The following is a 19,746-nucleotide window of genomic DNA, read 5'->3' on the forward strand; positions in this document are numbered from 1 at the left end:
TCAATAGGCCAGGAGCAGTGAGACCAACTGCAGCGCTCCAACTGCTGCATTGGATGAGGTCAGCACTGATCAGTAATCAAACCTAGCAATGGCGCATGGCAAGGGGAGACTTGAGGAAAAATGGGAAGATAATTGCAAAACATCCAAAAAAAATAATGACAAGCATTTTGACAAGTTCATTAAGCAATAATAAAACAGTGTTAATGGAGGAGTAGGTCCGGGGTAGTACTGTCTGTTCAAAGGACTTCCCAGCTCTTTTAAGAAGTATATAAATGTTGAACTTCCTGACGAATTAATGGGTAAAGGCACTGCTAGATGTTGTGATCAGTCACGCAGACTAGGAAGGTCTCAGGTTCGATCTCCAGTCTGTAATGAGTTGGATGATCTCAGTCGAGGCCAGGGGTGTGATAATTGGTCCTATGCCCCAGGGCTGGAGAAGAGAAACACGGTTCTCGTTCCTGATTGATAATCAGTGACTTCTGCTCCAAAATAGGTGTATGTGGATGTCAGGTGAGGACAAGATTGGACTTAGCTATGTTGCCTTCCACAGTCAAATAGCTTACTGACACTCATTTTCTGGGCTCAGATGTAAAGATTGCTACCCAAGGGCTTCTGATGCCCATGGAACTATATACCAGAAAAGGTTCTTGTTAATAAGTTAATTACTCTTTGGGGCATTCTTGTACACGGGCAATTTTTGATGATGCCACCGTACAGACTGTAACACCTTGGGACCTTTTATTACGTTAAAGGCACTATATAAATGCAAGTTGTTATTGTTGAATAATCCAAATTTGCACAATTATTTACTCCTTTGCTCACTGGCTGACCTATACAATGCTATCGAACACAGGAGGATTACTAGGTTATCATTTCAGATATCCAACATTGCCCAAGGTTCCCTCCGCTTCTACTCAAATCAAATCCACTCCATTGATCATAATAGCACTGTGTCGTGTTCCAAGACTGATATTGATTATCCTTGGAGCCTGACAGCCTCAGTTAGGAATTCAGATACAAAGTAATACTTATGAATGTACTGCTGTCTCTTACATCTGGCAGAAATGCATCAATTGCCACATTTCTGAAAAGATGGAAAATATTTTGATGCAGGTAAACGGTTTCAGACTGTAGAACATCTTTTAAAAATTGTAATAATTCATTTTCTCAAATCAGTGGCCTATGTTCTGAAAGCTTGTTTAATTCACATCTACTAAGTCAGTGCAATAGATTATAGGGCAGATTTTCTGGTCCCTGCAAAGAGGAGGCGAGGCTAACGGTCACAAGCAAAGCGCTCGCCAAATGCTGCAAAGTCTGACCTTGTGCTATTTTGCGAGGTTGAACAATTTAAATAAATTATGCAGGTTCCTGGCCTAGCTTGCATCCTTCTCTCATTGACTGACATAGTGGCACTGAAGAAGAAAACATATTTTTAGGAATGAAAATATATCTTCCCCACCCACCCCCTCCACTCCCCCCGACTCCAATAACTCGGTTTTCCTCTCCTCCTCCACCCTCACAATAGAGTCTTTCTCTCCCATTCTGCAACTGGGTGTCTCCCTATTTCCTTTCCCTTTTTTTTCTCTCTCCACACCCCTCCCCAACAGAAACGTCTCTCCTGTAATTTATCCATCTCCTTATAACGACAGTATGCTGAAAGCCATTGTTGTCTGATGGCCAACTAGCGATTATTTTCCTTGGAGGAGAGATAAGCACCTGGCAATGGAACTTTAATACTAAGTGAATTCTGTGCGGCAGACTTGGTAATCTGATACCTGAACTGGATAGGTCCCCATCAGTCCAGGGCACTGTTGCTCATTAATGAGCCAGTCTGGCTCATTAATGAGGTAAATCTGTCAATGGGGACTGGGAACATTCCCACTTGGCTCTAGATAACTCTGCAAACCAATGTTTTCTACATTATAACAGTGATTACATTTCAAAAGTACTTCATTAGCTGTGAAGCACTTTGGTCCTCCTGAGGTCGTGAAAGACGCTATATAAATGCAAGTCTTTCTTTAATGGGTAGTGTGGTCCTCACTGGACAAACAGTGGAAAGCTTATTTGTACCCTGTGTTGTGTAAATTATGCAGTTTGACATGGTTAGTACCCTTGTGCTATGTGTCAGTCCCTTTGCTTTGGCTCGGTCAACCTGTGCCTAAACTCTCTGGACTTAAGTTCTTGGGGTGTTTTCCAGTACAGAATGTACACTCTCTCCCTTCTTGAACAAACAGAAATTGTACAGATGCAGATTTCTGAGTAGCTTGGTTCAGAAACGCTTAAACACAGTGTTGGGTTTCGGTGCATGTCAGACACCATGCTGATCAAAAAAAGTTCTATTCTTCACATAAATCGGTGCCAGCTAGAAATGGGAATCCTGGAAATGGCAGGAAGGCAAGGAACCGCACTGAAAATTAAAAATAAAATTTAAAAAAATGGGTCCAGAAACTCTTCAAATAAATAACAAACTCGCTGAGCCCGTTCATCCTGAATTTATCTTTTTCTCACCACTTTGCAGCTCCGGCTGATTCCCCAACTTCACTTAATTAGTTTTAGAACCACTCTGGAGTCTCTTTCCCAATTCTCAGGAGAAAAGGTGCCAACTGAGAAATGCACTGTTTAAAAGATTGAGAAACAATGCACAAGGCAACGATTCCTCATTTACCACCAGCATTTTAAAACTCTCAGTGGAGTAGCTCAGTTGTTTGTCATTTTCTTTATCAAACACTCTGACAGTTTTATAGAGCTTCATTTGGGCCTCAACGTTGGCTTCCCATCTGTTAATTTCACCAAGTGCTGATTGGTCCAAATGCAGATCAACTTGGGGTACACTGTCCAATCAGATTGCATAAAAATGTCAATGAGGTGGGAAACTCAATCTTCTTCTCACCACAAATGCAGGAAGTCTTGAAAATCGGGGACTATTACCAAGCACAAAAACAAACGCTGCAACACATTTTGCGCCCCTGGCAAATATCTGTGCCATGAGTGGCTGGCTCCCAGCGCAAAGGAAACCCAAGATAGAATGAGCTGACTGAAATTGTGTGTGGTCAGGTCATTTGAACATTTAGCACAAGCTTCCAGTCGTACAGCTTTGGCCTTGTGTCAGCAGCTAGCCAAATGAGGCATGTAGAAAATCTGACTAGCAAGTCAAATTTCAAGGGTAGTGCCCACTTGAAGGTAAGTGGCTGTGGGTGAGATCAAATATTATTTCAGCCCATATAAAAGTTCAAAGAGCATTTTAAATATTTGTCAATCTTTGGCAAGGCTGTTGGAAGAGGGGTTGATGAGAAGCGCCAGGCAAAAATGAAATGAAAGGAAATACAATGTGAAGGCATAAAGTGACCAAGTGACAGAGTAGTGCAGTATCTGACCCCCTGGTTGATAATTGGAAAAGCCTTTGACATGGTAGGTTGTTACATAAGGTTAAATCTCACGGGATCCAAGGTGAGGTAGCCAATTGGATACAAAATTGGATTGACGACAGAAGACAGAGGGTGGTTGTAGAGGGTTGTTTTTCAAACTGGAGGCCTGTGACCAGCGGTGTGCCTCAGGGATCAGTGCTGGGTCCGCTGTTATTTGTTATTTATATTAATGATTTGGATGAGAATTTAGGAGGCATGGTTAGTAAGTTTGCAGATGACACCAACATTGGTGGCATTGTGGACAGTGAAGAAGGTTATCTAGGATTGCAATGGGATCTTGATAAATTGGGCCAGTGGGCCGATGAATGGCAGATGGAGGTTAATTTAGATAAATGTGAGGTGATGCATTTTGGTAGATCAAATCAGGCCAGGACCTACTCCGTTAATGGTAGGGCGTTGGGGAGAGTTATAGAACAAAGAGATCTAGGAGTACAGGTTCATAGCTCCTTGAAAGTGGAGTCACAGGTGGATAGGGTGGTGAAGAAGGCATTCGGCATGCTTGGTTTCATTGGTCAGAACATTGAATACAGGAGTTGGGATGTCTTGTTGAAGTTGTACAGGACATTGGTAAGGCCACACTTGGAATACTGTGTGCAGTTCTGGTCACCCTATTATAGAAAGGATATTATTAAACTAGAAAGAGTGCAGAAAAGATTTACTCGGATGCTACCGGGACTTGATGGTTTGACTTATAAGGAGAGGTTGGATAGACTGGGACTTTTTTCCCTGGAGAGTAGGAGGTTAAGGGGTGATCTTGTAGAAGTCTATGAAATAATGAGGGGCATAGATAAGGTAGATAGTCAAAATCTTTTCCCAAAGGTAGGGGAGTCTATAACGAGGGGGCATAGATTTAAGGTGAGAGGGGAGAGATACAAAAGGGTCCAGAGGGGCAATTTTTTCACTCAAAGGGTGGTGAGTGTCTGGAACGAGCTACCAGAGGCAGTAGTAGAGGCGGGTACAATTTTGTCTTTTAAAAAGCATTTGGACAGTTACATGGGTAAGATGGGTATAGAGGGATATGGGCCAAGTGCAGGCAATTGGGACTAGCTTAGTGGTATAAACTGGGCGACATGGACATGTTGGGCCGAAGGGCCTGTTTCCATGTTGTAAACTTCTATGATTCTATGATTCTAAATGGATGTGCTGCTGCTTGAGGTGGGTGTGAGGAAGTTGTCCTGTTTGGCTCACCAGCGCACCTTCTCCAGAGAACAATAATAGACCTGGATAACAACCAGTCTGGAGCTGATAAGTGACAGGTAACATTCATGTCACACATGTGCCAGGCATACCACCAAAGCTTCTTCAACAGCACCTCCCAAACCCGGGACCTCCACCACCTAGAAGGACAAGGGCAGCAGGTGCAGGTGCATCACCTCCAAGTCACTCACCATCCTGACTTGGAAATATATCGCCGTTCCTTCATCGTCGCTGGGTCAAAATCCTGGAGCTCCCTACCTAACAGCATTGTGGGAGAACCTTCACCACATGGACTGCAGCGGTTCAAGAAGGCGGCTCACCACCACCTTCTCAAGGGCAACTAGGGATGGGCCGTAAATGCTGGCCTTGTTGGAGATGCCCATATCCTGAGATTGAAAAAAAACCTTTAAGCAGCCTTTGCCCATAGGCCATGTCTTGCTGCTTCTGCTTCATAGAAGTGAGCAATGGGGCCGGTGAGAAAGCTGCTGAATGTGCTGTGGGACCAGTTTAAATATTTTTTGTAGATTTAATGAACTTTACACTGGTCACCAAGATCCCAGTTGGTTTTCCTGGCTGTGAAGTGTGGCTGGCAGTGAATCGAGTAAGTTAACCCACTCCACAACCTGTGCTCGTCCCCAGCGAGGCTCAACGCTGCTCGTGGAGCCTGATGAGATTGAGGCTCTCCACATGGTTGGAATGTCTTTCTTTTAAGCCCAAACAACAAACCATCTCATTTACAGAAATAGCCTCCACCCACTCTATTTTTTGCAGGCAGACAAACTCTCAAATTGAATAATTCATTAAAAGTTTGTTTGACTATTTGCTGTATATACAGAAATAATATCAGCTCAAATTTTTTTGACTAACCAGAAAATGCTGAAAATCAATTGCTGGCCAGTTCTTTATAGTGCTCCTTATGATACCAGGCTTTTGCAGAAGATTGTTGCTGATTAAATAGTAAGTATGAACGTATTCTGAAAGCTGTGATACAAAGGACTTTCAGTTTTAAAAGAGCCACATGGTAATTTTAGCACTCTGCAATCAAAGTCATTTTAATTACAATTTTTCAAAGCACTGCACACGGCAGATTTCAAGAGTGTGGATGTATTGCGTACGTTTTAATGAAGACACTCGCTATTTCATGGGATTATAAGAAAAAATATCCAGTTATGTACCTTAGTTAAAGCTTTTGTTAACTCCCTGTAATCTCCAAGTGACACATTTGTAATGGTATAAGCTTTATGATTATATGGATTTCAAGCTCTTCCCCTGCCTCACTTGCATGATTTTGCAACAAATTACAAAATACTAATTTTTCTATAGCCCTTAATTTTGGGGAATGTCCCAACAGCTGTTCCAGAGAAGCACAAGCAATGTAGTCGAGGATTGCTGGCTTGCATCAGCTTATGAGGCGCCATCTCCCATTCACTGGTACAGGAGTTCCTTATTTACACCAATTGTGGTTCTACTGCCAAGAAACAAATAATAATCATTACATTTTTAAATTCTTCCTTCGCGAGATTGCTTTTTGCATGCATACTGCAGAGGGGCAAGTGCTCTGCAGCTGTCTGATCAGCAGGGTGTCCTGCCCCCTGTAAACACTCTCCATTTCCCTCATGATAGATCAAGGACCAGTGCTCCATGTGAATATGTCAGATATAATAGCATCTGACCCTGGGAAATGATGAATAGCTGCAGCCACTGGGAGTTGGGGGCATAGAATTCTTCTAATATAACGTATAAGTTACTATTAGTTCCAAAAGCAGCAAGCAATTGTATATTCTTACAAATAAAAAATAATCCTGAAAGAATTATTCCTTTAAATAGGAAGCTAATTTAATCAAATTCTTGCTAGTTATTATTTTCAAAAATGGGGGAAAAAAATTCTAAAGTCTTCGCAGAGTGAAGTTTTGGTTTTGCATTTGGTTTATAAGTTACTTACAGAACACTCTCAACTAAAACAACTAGCATGTAAGGAAACAATCAATAATTTGTAATAGAACAGAGTTGTAATTTTTAATTGGAACTGATTTCAGATGATTTGTCCCATAATCCTAAGTTTATAAAGGGAGACATCTGCACACTTGCGTAGTCATTCCCTTGGTGCTGCGTTTAATGCTTTAAACCTGCTGGTCAGAGGCAGTCTGAGAACAGACATTCTGTATCGAACATCACAATGTCATTGGAGCCGATCTTTATGGTATCACAACAGGGGAGCTTGTCTGTTTCCTAGGGTGCCTCTTGCCAATAATTGGAATATAATGTTGGCAGAATCAGTTCCCCCTTAAATATATACTCTTAAGCTCAAAAGTTCAGCTAGGCTGTGATAAAATTAGTTTCAAAGCTAAACAAGTGCAATGGCTGAAAAAAATGTACATTTTGCCAAACTTCATCTCTCAAAAGTTCCATTACAGCTTTCATGTCATGATGTGATTACCAGACCAGAAACTACCTATTCACTAACAATCACCAGGGTAAATCTTCAGGAATAGGGACTAGGCAGCATAGCGAACTAAGATCCAGGCTAAATACAGTAATCTTCATTACTCAGTGTGTAAACAGGGAGCTTATGTGGTTAAGCGTATTATGGAGGCTTCCATCAGAAGTCTCAGCTTATCAATCTGAACCAATAGTTGAGAACAAGGCAATTACTGTAGCTCTGATGTTGGTGTAAAGGTACAGTATAATAGTACCCAGCCAGACAATCATAATATGACAAAGAAAAAAAGCCCATGATGTCAGTCAAAAACCCATAAATGTTCCAGTATGCATTTGTTTTGCTGTTTCATTCAGGTCCTTTCTATGCTCAACTCCCCGGTTCGCACCATTAAACTGCCATAAATCTAGCTGCAAGCCAATTCAGAGCAGGAAATTTCCCGTGGAACTCCAGATGGCTTGTGGTATGTCATTAATAAACTGAAATTAAACGCATTCATTAAATTTTCATTTCTGTATGTGTGCACAGAATAAAGAGAGCCTTCAGCTTCTGTGTAGATGTAAATATACGTCAGCTATCAATTGTAGCATTTCCTTTCTGGTTTCTTGAGGTCAGTCCCTTGTACCTGATGACAAGGGGCATAAGTTGCATTTTTATAACAACTTCCCTCCAACCCCCCCTCCAAAAAAAAAAGTTCAATTTCTTACTTTTTATAGGGATGATAAGTTGAGGGATAACAGGAAGGACCTTTGATGCACCATGTTCCAACAGGTCGTGAACTCCCTGTCTGGCAAAAAACTCATATGGATGAGTTGTCTCACAAAGGCCGTCGAAGAAAAGGGGCAGATAGTGATGGTAATCCAATTTTTCAATCTCAACCTGCAAAAGAGAGCAGCAAGTGATTAATCTTTCAGTATCAAGTGTTCAAAATTATGAAGGGTTTTGATAGAGTAAATGCGGAGAAGCTGTCTCTACTGTCCGGAGGGTCGGTAACCAGAGGACACAGATTTAAGGTAATTGGCAAAAGAACCAGAGGGGAGAGGAGGAGAAATTTTAAAAAGTTTTATGCAGCGAGTTGTTATGATCTGGAATGCACTGCCTGAAAGGGTGGTGGAAACAGATTCAATAATAACTTACAAAAGGGAATTGCATAGAAACTTGAAAAGAAAAAATGTGCAGGGCTATGGGGAAAGAACAGGGGAGTGGGACTAATTGGATAGCTTTTTCAAAGAGCCAGCACAGGCACGGTGAGCCGAATGGCTACCTTTCAGTGGTGTATGATTCTATGATTCTGATATTTTTTGTCTCTGAATTTCATATCCCTCTCCTTACTCCAGCAGATAGAATATTTATGGATTTGTGATGTAATGAAGCATGAGTGAATCCGACAATAGGGTTAATTTCCTTATATGATTTTGGCACTTAAAAACTAACAAATTCTGCACAGAAAGGAGCAGGTAGTAACAATCATACAAGTGAGAACTGTTCCCCTAGGTTTAAACAACCTTAGAGACAAGTAGATCAGGAATAGGAGAGAGGTTGTATGCTTCCATACCAACATCTCCAAGCGATTCTGCTCCAATCTCCCTTTCCTCTCCAAAGTCATTCAACACGTTGATGTCTCCCAAATCCATGCCCAGCTTTCCCACAACTCCATGTTTGAATCTTGCCAATCAGGTTTCTGCCACTGCCACAGCGCTAAAACGGCCCTAATCAAACTCACAAACGACTGTAACCGGGGTCCACTATCCCTCCTCATCGTTCTCAACCTCTCTGTAGCCTTTGACACAGTCATCCACATCATCCTCCTCCATTGTCCAGCTCAGAGACTGTAACCGGCTTGTTCCATTCATACCTCTCCAACTGTAGCCACAGCATCTTCAGAAATGGTTTCCCTTCCCGCTCCACACCATTACTTGCAAAGTCCCAAGGATCTATATTGACCCCTCCTTTGCCTCATCCCTTGGGGACCCTCATCTGCAGACATGGGGTCAGGTTCCACATGTGACAACATCCAGTTCTACCTCTTCACCACCTCTCTCAACCCTTCCTCTGCCTCTGTATTGTCAAACTGCTTGCCCAACTTCCAGTCCTAGATGAGCTACAATTTCCTCCAGCTAAACATTAGCAGACCAGATCTTCACCACCCTCATCTAAAAATTCTACATCCTCACTGCCGATTCCATCCTCTCCCTGAACCATACTGTTTGCAACCTCGGCATCCTATTCAACCCCGAGCTGAGCTTCCAATCCCATATCCTCTCCATCACAAAGACCACCTGCTTACATCTTCTGCCTCGACCTCAGCCCATCTGCTGTTGACACCTTCATTCATGCCTTTGTCACCTCCAGATTCGATTATTCCAATGTTCCCCTGGTTAGCCTCCCATCATCCATTCCCCAGAAACTTCATTTAATTCAAAACTCTGCTGCACGTATCCTATCCCACACCAAGCCCTGTATCTCCCATCATCCCTCTCCACTTACATTGGCTCCCGGTCCCCCAAAGAGTCAAATTAAAAATTCTCAATGTTGTGCTTGAATCCCTTCATGACCGTACCACTCCCTATCTCTGTAAACTCCTTCAAAAAGGGAGTTATACAACTCCCTTGCCCCGCATGACTCTAGCCTCTTGTGCATCACCCCCATCACCCCCCCCACCCCGCAGCCCACTCCGCGCCCCCCACCACCACCTCCCCACCCCCCTGCCCCACTATTGGCAGCTGTACCTTCAGCCACCTAGACCCCATGCTTTAGAATTCCCCCCTTAAGCCCCACCTCCTCTTTACTTCTCTCTCCTCCTTTAAGGCACTCCTTAAAACCAAGCTCATTCACTAAGTTTTTGATCATTTGGCCAAATGGCTTGGTGACCATTTTTTTTATTGCGCCTCTGTGAAGCACCTTGGGGTGTTTTTCTACTTTAAAGGTACTATATAAATGCAAGTTGCTGTGTTGTTGCTATCCATAATGCTACAGATGTTGTTGAATAAAGTAGTTGTTAGTGATACTTTTCTGTGTCTTGTTTAGTCTTGATGCCTTTGGGAAGAATTAAAAAGCATTCAATCAGTATTGTACTGCAGCCCTTTGATGGCAGATCAGTGGCTCAATCATTGATAACTTAATTGGTTTATGTTGGACAGTTAAAGTTAAATTGGACATTTGAAATCCTAGATACAAATGTAAATTATGTTCCATTTTTTCTTATATGTTACTGCTGATGATGGGGGGAGAAGTGGAAGAAGTGAAAACTCTTGTTGGACCCTCCAGCTAATATGTGTGTGAACAGAGACTGTTATTATGCATTTCCTACATTGTGGGTATAGTTTGGGGTTTGAATGTAAGATAAACTTATCCAAACAGTCTACTCACCAGCTGAGAGTGAGAACCAGAAATTGGGAGTGACAAAATAATTAAAAGTATGAAACTGTTTAGAATAACTCAACAATTACCAACTTGTTGACACCTGCATAATTGCAGCAATGAACTTGTCTCACTCAATAAAATCAAAATGGACGTAAAAATACAAGATGTCGGGACTTTCATAACATCAAGAATTTGAGTGGGGATTGTTGCAAAGCTTTTGGCAAAGATTGCACTTCTAAAACAATCATAATCTCATTAAGATTAAAGTCAGGAGGGACATGCATTTCTGCCGAATGTTTAAGGGGGCACTGTACTCACAAAAGTATTTGCAAATTCTTTTTTATCTCGCCAAACAGAAACTGTCTTCTGAGACAGACTAAATTTACATACTGCTTATTTTTCATTGCAGGAATGTCAAATTGTAAGTGACTCAGTACTACATTTCAAGATGACTTACATTATGAATATGATGCTCCTTTAATGCTATGGCTGTATGAGCATTATTATGGCTGTACTGACAATGATGGTTTCAGATCATGGTCATCATCTATACTTATGAGTATTGTGCAAACAGAAGTTTTTGGCTACCACGCCAGAAGCACTTAATGGAAATGCATATTTAAAAAGCCACGTGTTTGTGCACGCAGGAGGTATCTAATGACATCAAATGTAGCACGTGCAATCATTCAAGTGTACTAAATTTCATAAAATATCTTCCTTTTTATTATACTCCACTGTTCTGGTACCAGCAAATTGCAGTGAAATTCAAATGCCAATCTTACAGAAAAGACTTGCTGCTGATAATACAAATGTGCTCAAGCAAGCAATGGCACGTAAGGAAGCTCGAAGATAAGCACTTCATAATACAATTGCTGCTCTAGTTTATATAGCACACAGTTATCATTCTCCCATTTTACTTAGAATTCAAGGTTATGAGTGGTGTGTGGAGCATAAAGCCATAGAGGCAATGACGGCATTTAGGAATTTCTACAAGCCAACCATTGCCTGTTCCTGCACATCCCCACACAAAGAAACTTAGCCTCCATTCGGAGAGGCTACGTTTATATAGCACTCATTTTAACCTTTAGTTTTCCATGTAATTTTTTCAGCAATGTTATTTTTAAAATTGTTAAGTAAAGTAGAACATCCAGTCACACCCATTAATTATTCTCCTCCATCAATGAATTGTGTTGCTCAACAACTTGAATATAAAAATATTAATATTAACTAATTTTAAATGTCAGTCAATCCATTTTTGAAAATTTATTTGGTTGAAACTCTAAGGACTTAATCTTTGTAAGTTCTTAAATCTTTCATATTTACTGAATTTCCTGCTGTGATATCATATGGTTGTAATTTTATCTTCAAAATTCTGTGTTGTCCAAGAATTTGTGGAAAGTCAGCCAAATTCTGAGAGGCAGGAGTGAATTTGCCACTGGAGGGGACTCTCAATGAAATGCATGTCCTACAACCTGAAATATACACTGAATGTCCCCACTCCTCACCATAATAGCAGGATGACAGTTTTATTTTTATTATGGAACTTCTGCACATTTTCAATGTTTGATGTGGTCATTTCTCCCATATAGTGTATGTATTTAATTATAACATATGTGGTTTCAATGTATACTTCTGCAGGCGTTAGATAAGAAATGGTCTCATTCTGTTCTCTCCAAAGTCAGTCTACATAATACACTTGGTTATTTTAGAAATTACATATCATTACATTTCATTCAACTCAATATTTTTTTTTGGGGGGGGGGGTGATGAAAGAAATTCTGAAAATTGCACTTAGGACAGGAAGGTACAACTAATTTGTGACAATATATCTTCAGACTAGAAAAATTGCAACATGTGAATTGATTGTAATTCTTTAGCAAGGGATACTTGGCAGGAAAACAGAAATCAAACCACCATTCAAGAGTGCAATGCCCTGAAGAATCAACCCTGAGTTACAAGTGGGCATGATAATGAGCAAAGAGAGGGGGAAGAATTTCTGAAGTGTGTTCAGGAGAACTTTCTCGATCAGTACGTTTCCGGCCCAACGAGGGAGGAGGCATTGCTGGATCTAGTTCTGGGGAATGAGGTGAGCCAAGTGGAGCAAGTGTCAGTAGGGGAACATTTAGGGAACTGTGATCATCATAAGGTTTAGATTAGCAATGGAAAAGGACAAGAAGCAATCTAAAGTAAAAATATTTAACTGGAGGAGGGCCAATTTCAGAGGGTTGAGAACGGATCTGGCCTGGATAAACTAGAATCAAAGATTGGTAGGCAAAACTGTAATCGAACAATGGATGGACTTTAAAGAGGAGATGGGTCGGGTACAGTCTAGGTACATTCCCACAAGGAGGAAAGGTAGGGCAACCAAAGCCAGAGCTCCCTGGATGACGAAAGAGATAGAGAGTAAGATGAAGCAGAAAAAGGCGGCGTGTGACAGATGTCAGGTTGATAATACAAGTGAGAACCAGGCTGAATATAGAAAGTTCATAGGGGAAGTGAAAAAGGAAGTAAGAGGGGCAAAGAGAGTATGAGAATAGACTGGCAACTAACATAAAAGGGAATCCAAAAGTCTTCTTTAGGCATATAAATAGTAAACGGGTAGTAATGGGAGGGGTGGGGCTGATTAGGGACCAAAAAGGAGACCGATGCATGGAGGCAGAGGTCATGGCTGAGGTATTAAATGAATACTTTTCATCTGTCTTTACCAAGGAAGAAGATGCTGCCAAAGTCACAGTAAAAGAAGAGGTAGTTGAATTACTGGATGGGTTAAAAATTGATAAAGAGGAGGTACTAGAAAGGTTGGCTGTACTTAAAGTAGTTAAGTCATCAGATCTGGATGGGATGCATCCTAGGTTGCTGAGGGAAGTAAGGGTGGAAATTGCAAAGGTGCTGGCCATAATCTTCCAATCATCCTTAGATACGGGGTTGGTGCCAGAGGACTGGAGAATTGCAAATGTTACACCCTTGTGGGGAAACTTTTAGAAACGATAATCCGGGGCAAAATTAACAGTCATTTGGACAAGTGTGGATTAATTAAGGAAAGTCAGCATGGATTTGTTAAAGGCAAATCGTAATTAACTAACTTGATTGAGTTTTTTGATGAGGTATGAGGGCAATGTGGTTGATGTGGTGTATATGGACTTGCAAAAGGCGTTTGATGAAGTGCCACATAATAGGCTTGTCAAAAAGTTGAAGCCCCTGGAATAAAAGGGGCAATGGCAGCATGGATACGAAATTGGCTAAATGACAAGAAAGAAAGAGTAGTGGAGAATGGTTGTTTTTCGGACTGAAGGAAGGTATACTGTGGTGCTCCCCAGTCGGTACTGGGACCACTGCTTTTCTTGATATATATTAATGACTTGGACTTGGGTGTGCAGGGCACAATTTCAAAATGTGCAACTGACACAAAACTTGGAAGTGTAGCGAACAGTAAGGAGGATAGTGATAGACTTCAAGAGGACACAGACAGGCTGGTGGAATGGCTGGGCACGTGGCAGATGGAATTTAACACGGAGAAGTGCAAAGTGATACATTTTGGTAGGAAGAACGAGGAGCGGCAATATAAACTAAAGGATACAATTCTAAAGGGAGTGCAGGAACAGAGAGGCCTGGGGGTATATGTGCATGAATCATTGAAGGTGGCAGGGCAGGTTGAGAAGCAGTTAAAAAAGCATACGGGATCCTGGGCTATATAAATAGAGGCATAGAATACAAAAGCAAGGAAGTTATGTTGAACCTTTCTAAAACACTGGTTTGGCCACAACTGGAGCATTGTGTCCAATTCTGGGCACCGTACTTTAGGAAGGATGTGAAGGCCTTAGAGAGGGTGCAGAAAAGATGTACTAGAATGATTCTAGGGATGAGGGTCTTCAGATACGTGGATAGACTGGAGAAGCTGGGATTGTTCTCCTTAGAGCAGGGAAGGTTGAGAGGAGATTTGATAGAGGTGTTCAAAATCATGAGGGGTCTAGACAGAGTAGATAGAGAGAAACTGTTGACATTGGCGGAAGGATCAAGGACCAGAGGACACGGATTTAAAGTGATTGGCAAAAGAACCAAAGGTCACTTGAGGGAAAACTTTTTTATGCAGCGAGTGGTTACGATCTGGAATGCACTGCCTGAGGGGGTGGTGGAGGCAGATTCAATCGTGGCCTTCAAAAGGGAATTGGATAAGTACTTCCCATGAACGAATAAAAAAACATTTCCACTTCTTGCTCTCTTGCTTACTTTGGTCTCTTTTCTTCCTCACTTTTCTTTTCTCCCCCAACCCCCCTTGGCAATTTTCTTTTTTCTCTTCTTTCCTAGTTCTTTCTCTTTTTTGCGTCTTCAATAGCTTCCTTTTCACTCTTTCTTACAACACCGCATCTGCAACTTGGGGAGTAGCTTTAGGAAGTGAAGGGAGCCAAATAGCAGAGTCCGTCAATCAGCTCGGGTTTGGGACTTTCAGAAGAGAACAGGAAGTGAGGCTTTCAAAAAGAATGGGGAGCAGGGCTTACAAAAGAGAACAGAAAGTGGGGCTTTCAAAAGAGCATGGAGGAACGGACAATCGATAAGTCAGATCCTGTTAAATACTGATATGAGCTTTGCCCGTGCTGCCCATCATTCCGCAGGATTTCCAGAACTTAGGGCCTCGAGAGCTGAAGGCACGGCTGTCAATGGTGAGGCAAGAGGAGTTGGGGCTGCACAAAAGGCCAGAGAGTTAGAGGAATGGAGAGTTCTCGAGGATTGTAGGGCTGAAAGAGGTTACAGAGATAGGGAGAGGCGAGGACATGGAGGGATTTGAACATGCGGATGAGAATTTTAAAATCGAGGCGAGAGCCAGTGTAGGTCAGCAAGCGCAGGGGTGATGGTTGAACAGCTCTTGTTGCAATTTAGGATACGGGCAGTAGACTTTTGGATGAGTTCAAGTTTATGGAGAGTGGAAGATGGGAAGCTGGCCAGGAGAGCAGTGGAATAATCTTCAGTGAGGTATTGAGGACGGTCAACGTCAGTGGAATTGTACCCCTGCCAGAGTCAGTAACTTCAGAAGAGGACGAAAGAAAAGGAGAACAAATTGGGAAGAAAATCTTTATCACAGTCATCTTTGATTTTGGTATCCACCTCAAATAATAGTATGATGTTAAAATTGCAGTTGCAGCTATTTTTGAATCACTATCAAACTATTCAGAGTTTTCACAGCAAGAACTGAGAAGAAGAAATGCTTGTGAATGTTTTTTTTTTAAATTTAAAAAAAAATTATTTCCTATTCTCGGAAATCCTTTAGTGCTCTTGACGTGACTGCATCACTGGGCTACCAAAGGACTATTGCAATCAGGGCAGTCATGGACTTTTCGATCAGAATAGCTTTATCAAGTTATAAAATGTAAAATACTTCCTGAATTTTTGTGTAGCCTGCAGATCTATGTTTGTAAAGCGTTCCGACACTGTACTTTTGGAGTAAATCATAAATGTAACACACAGGAAACAAATCTTAAATTGTGCACTGTATCACCTTCCTAAATACACACAGATAATATGTATTGATTTCGTATTAATTGCCAATAAAAGCTCCAGCAGTTTGCAAAACTTCGAGTTTAAAACCTACAGAAGAAGCTAATCTGTTCTTGTCAATGAAGAAAAAAAAAGGCATTCTGGATATTGTAACACTGTACAATAATCTTACCATTCTTTTTAATCTCACAAATGGTAACTGTAAAATAATAATAGAAAAAAAGCCCTCTGCTTATTCAATGGGGTAGTTAAATGGAAGATGTATTAGGGCTTATATTCCACAAGTGAATTGATCTGCTGACTCATGAGTGACAGCCAGGAATGAGTTATAGTCAGTGTCATAAATAAGCTTTAAATCATATCCCATTTGTCTTCATCGAGTATTTTATTTGTGCCAAGATTAATGTTTACAGTAAAAAGACAAAATTATGCATTTAGTGCAGCAGGGGTCAGTGCAAGTGTTCTGTGAGCTAACTTTAGAATGTGTTTTGAGCATTCTCTTTTCAGAAGGGACGATAGTTCCAATAATGTAAACTTGACATCATGTCATCCACATTAAATCTGAAAAATATTTCAGGGAAACCACAGTCATATAGCATAGGGGTGTCCTAATTATGGCCTGTGGGTCACATATCGGCCCCCCCACCAATCTAACCCATAAAGTCCAGACAACTCAGTCTTATTTGTGCTTATATTTCTATCTTTGCTAGTTTGTCCTAGTCATATTTTTGGGTTTTAACACTGGATATTTTCTTGGGTTCATTGTCACTGGACCTCATGTTCCCTATGATCCGCAGAGCATCTCATGTCCCCTATGATCCGCAGAGCATCTCATGTCCCCTATGATCCGCAGAGCATCTCATGTCCCCTATGATCCGCAGAGCATGCCTTAAACTGCCTAATATCTAGGTAAACAAGAGTGAACCCCAGTGATCACAACAAAGAACCCTTACTCTGTACACCTGCTACTGGAATGTATCACTTGTTGCCACATCATTTTGCTCTTTTCGAAGAATACACAATCTATTGGGTCCAAGCCTCAAGCTGCAAACTAACAACTGGTTTTATTTAAATAAAGCAGGTAAATGAATAGCATAGAACAGTGAATCATTCACTTCACGATTCTTCTCAATACATAAAATAATGAATATGCCACTTATACATCGACTTTAAAACTGAAGCTCACTTTTTATGGTAGATCTTGATTTTGTGCGATAGTGTAAAACAGGTGATAGCAAGTCAGCAGCCTGTTTTACATCTCTCCCCATTTTTATTTCCATTGAAGTCAGAGGACCACTGAATAGGATTAAGGGAATATATGAAAATGGCTATTATCTAAAGCATTCTGACTGACTGAGAAAGTTCACCAATAATTAATTGCATTAGGGATCTAATGACAACAAACTGAAGCAAGCATTATCAAATCAAAAAATTCTGATCATTTCCCATCCACATTTCTCCCCTCCTCAAGGGCATTGACTCATGCTGGGATTCACTTTTTTTTTCATTTCAGCTATGAAAATACATCCTTTCAATATGAAAATTCATCCTTTCAATATGAAAATTCTGTGTCATAGTGGAAGATGCCCAAAGGTTGTTTTGCCCTCTATGTGGCTGTGCAACAATTGGTCATTTGTTGCCTGCACGTACTATATTGGCTTCCATCGCATAAATAATTGGATCACATGATCCGCTCGGCCCATTTTACGTCATCCATCAGCCTTCCAGAATCCCGGCTTTACAGCATTTTAATGTCTACCTGAACAAGGACCTTGGTTTAAAATCTCAGCTGAAGGATAACACTTCTGACAATGCAGCATTCCTTCCGTACTGCACTGGAGCATAGCCTGGACTATGTGCTCAAACACTGGTGTAGGACTCCAGCCCACAACTTTCTAACCTCGAGATGACAGTGCTAGCAACTGTGTCAAGCAAATACATAGTTAAACTTCAAAGTCATAGCCCTGCCCTTGAAGCCCAATTCCCTGACAAATAGTAGCGCAGTGACAAATATAACAAATTCAGTACTAATACCTGTCACTGGACCTCTTAGCATCATGGACAAATTGATATGTTCCATTAGCTGCTACAAAGCAGGGTTTTTTGCACATTTCTGACAGCCCCACCCCCCCTGCAAATGTTCATACATTCCCAGGGTTCCTCCCTCCCCCCCCAAAAAAAAAATATTAGTACATTCCTGTGGATGCCCTGTCCTAAGATAGTTTCAGCTATCCAAAAGAAAACAGTTGCAAAAAATAGTTTTTTTTATTATGTACAGTAACAGAAATAATGTGCTCGTAAGTCAACAAATACAGAAATCTGATAGATCTCCTTGTGGATCCCCTAGGATCCAGAGATCACAGTTTGAAAACCTATGCTGCAAAGGATTGCCAAAGGCACATCATACCACTGCATAAGCACATCATTCGAAGCTGATGGATCTGTGATTTTTCTCCTTTTTGATAGAAAAATTAATTTTTGGACATCAGGACAGATTGTGTAAACATCTACAAATAACTGGCTTTGATCTACTAATGTCTCAGAAGAATGCAGATAAGCACATGGTAACAATCCAGCTTACTGAAGTTAAGAATGAGAGACTATGAACTGTACTGTTATGTCACTGACCCACTTCTCCCATGTGATCCATAATTACGTATCAGTGAATAAGCTGTCTGAACAATTAGTGTCCTGCAAAAAACACACTTGTATCTCTTTGGCAGTTCTGCGTAAACTACAATACAGTGTCAGTCTCATTAAATTAGTAAAAATTCACAACTAATTGCCTTGCGGTCAAAAGTCAGAACTGTTGTACATTTAAACCAGTCCGTAAAGGCTTCGTTTCCCAGCACGGCTGTGCGTTACATTTATACATTAGCTTTATATGCCACCTGTCTTTTTACAACACGGGAGACATATCAACACATACACAAGGTGCGGCAAATATCAACAGGACAATTCCTTTAAATACTGTCAGTTTCAATTAAATAGCACATCCATATAGTACATGACTGCATTTGTTCTGCAGAATACATCAACAGGCCCCTGCTGATCAGACATCAACATTTCTGTCATTCAAATATCTCGTAAATAGGGCAAGGGATTCGTTATTGCTTGGATCTTCTCAGAAAATGGCATTTTCACTGACTCCAGGACTATTTTTTTAATGCAAAATCGTGGTACTCAGGCAGCAAATTGCACTACACGCAGTAAGTGTAGAAATTTGCAAGATTTGTCACAGGATGTCACGCTGTAACAAATCACTTGCCCTACTCATCAATACTTGCTTGCTTGCCAACTCTGACTGCTTGTTAACTATCCAACAGCTTTCAGCTTAAGCAGAACAAAAAAGAAAGAAAACTCACATAAAATGGAGTAATGCTTATTCTCAGAATGAAGGATTCCTGCATATCTCATATCGGTCCCTGAGTGAGGGTGCCAAAGAGAAGTTTTACACCCATCCATTTAAAAATTTGCACTGTGGCATATAATGCCCAGGTTGAGCAAACCTTTAATACAATTACCTTGGTGGAGACAGGAATACTTATTCATGAATATCAAACAAATGTCTCTGAACTTAGCACGGGATAGGAACCATAGCCACAGATCAAGTTTAACGAAGCTGCAGAAGGACAATACCAAGCGAGAATAGGAGCTGAAGAAGACTCGAGAACCTGAACCTGCGTTCCTTTGAAATTTATTCTGTGCCTGCAGCCTTGGTTTGAAATCTCAAAATGAAACAACACGTTCTCCTTGTAACGGATGCTGGTTTAAGATGGACTGTATCCATATCCAGGTGTCAACCAGGCTCAGCGGTAGCACTCTTGCCTCAGA

General features: G+C 41.1%; 1 protein-coding gene across 2 annotated transcripts in view; it reads right to left on the minus strand.

Moving 5' to 3' along the window:
- pacrg (PARK2 co-regulated) overlaps positions 1-19,746 on the minus strand; it is a 175,834-nt gene that overhangs the window by 50,599 nt on the left and 105,489 nt on the right. For both annotated transcript variants that reach the window (XM_068006738.1, XM_068006737.1), the window contains one exon: positions 7,767-7,938. In XM_068006738.1, the coding sequence (XP_067862839.1) occupies positions 7,767-7,938 (172 nt within the window). The remainder of the gene's footprint in view (positions 1-7,766; positions 7,939-19,746) is intronic.

Source organism: Heptranchias perlo, chromosome 26, assembly GCF_035084215.1.
Source record: "Heptranchias perlo isolate sHepPer1 chromosome 26, sHepPer1.hap1, whole genome shotgun sequence".
Classification (NCBI taxonomy): domain Eukaryota; kingdom Metazoa; phylum Chordata; class Chondrichthyes; order Hexanchiformes; family Hexanchidae; genus Heptranchias; species Heptranchias perlo.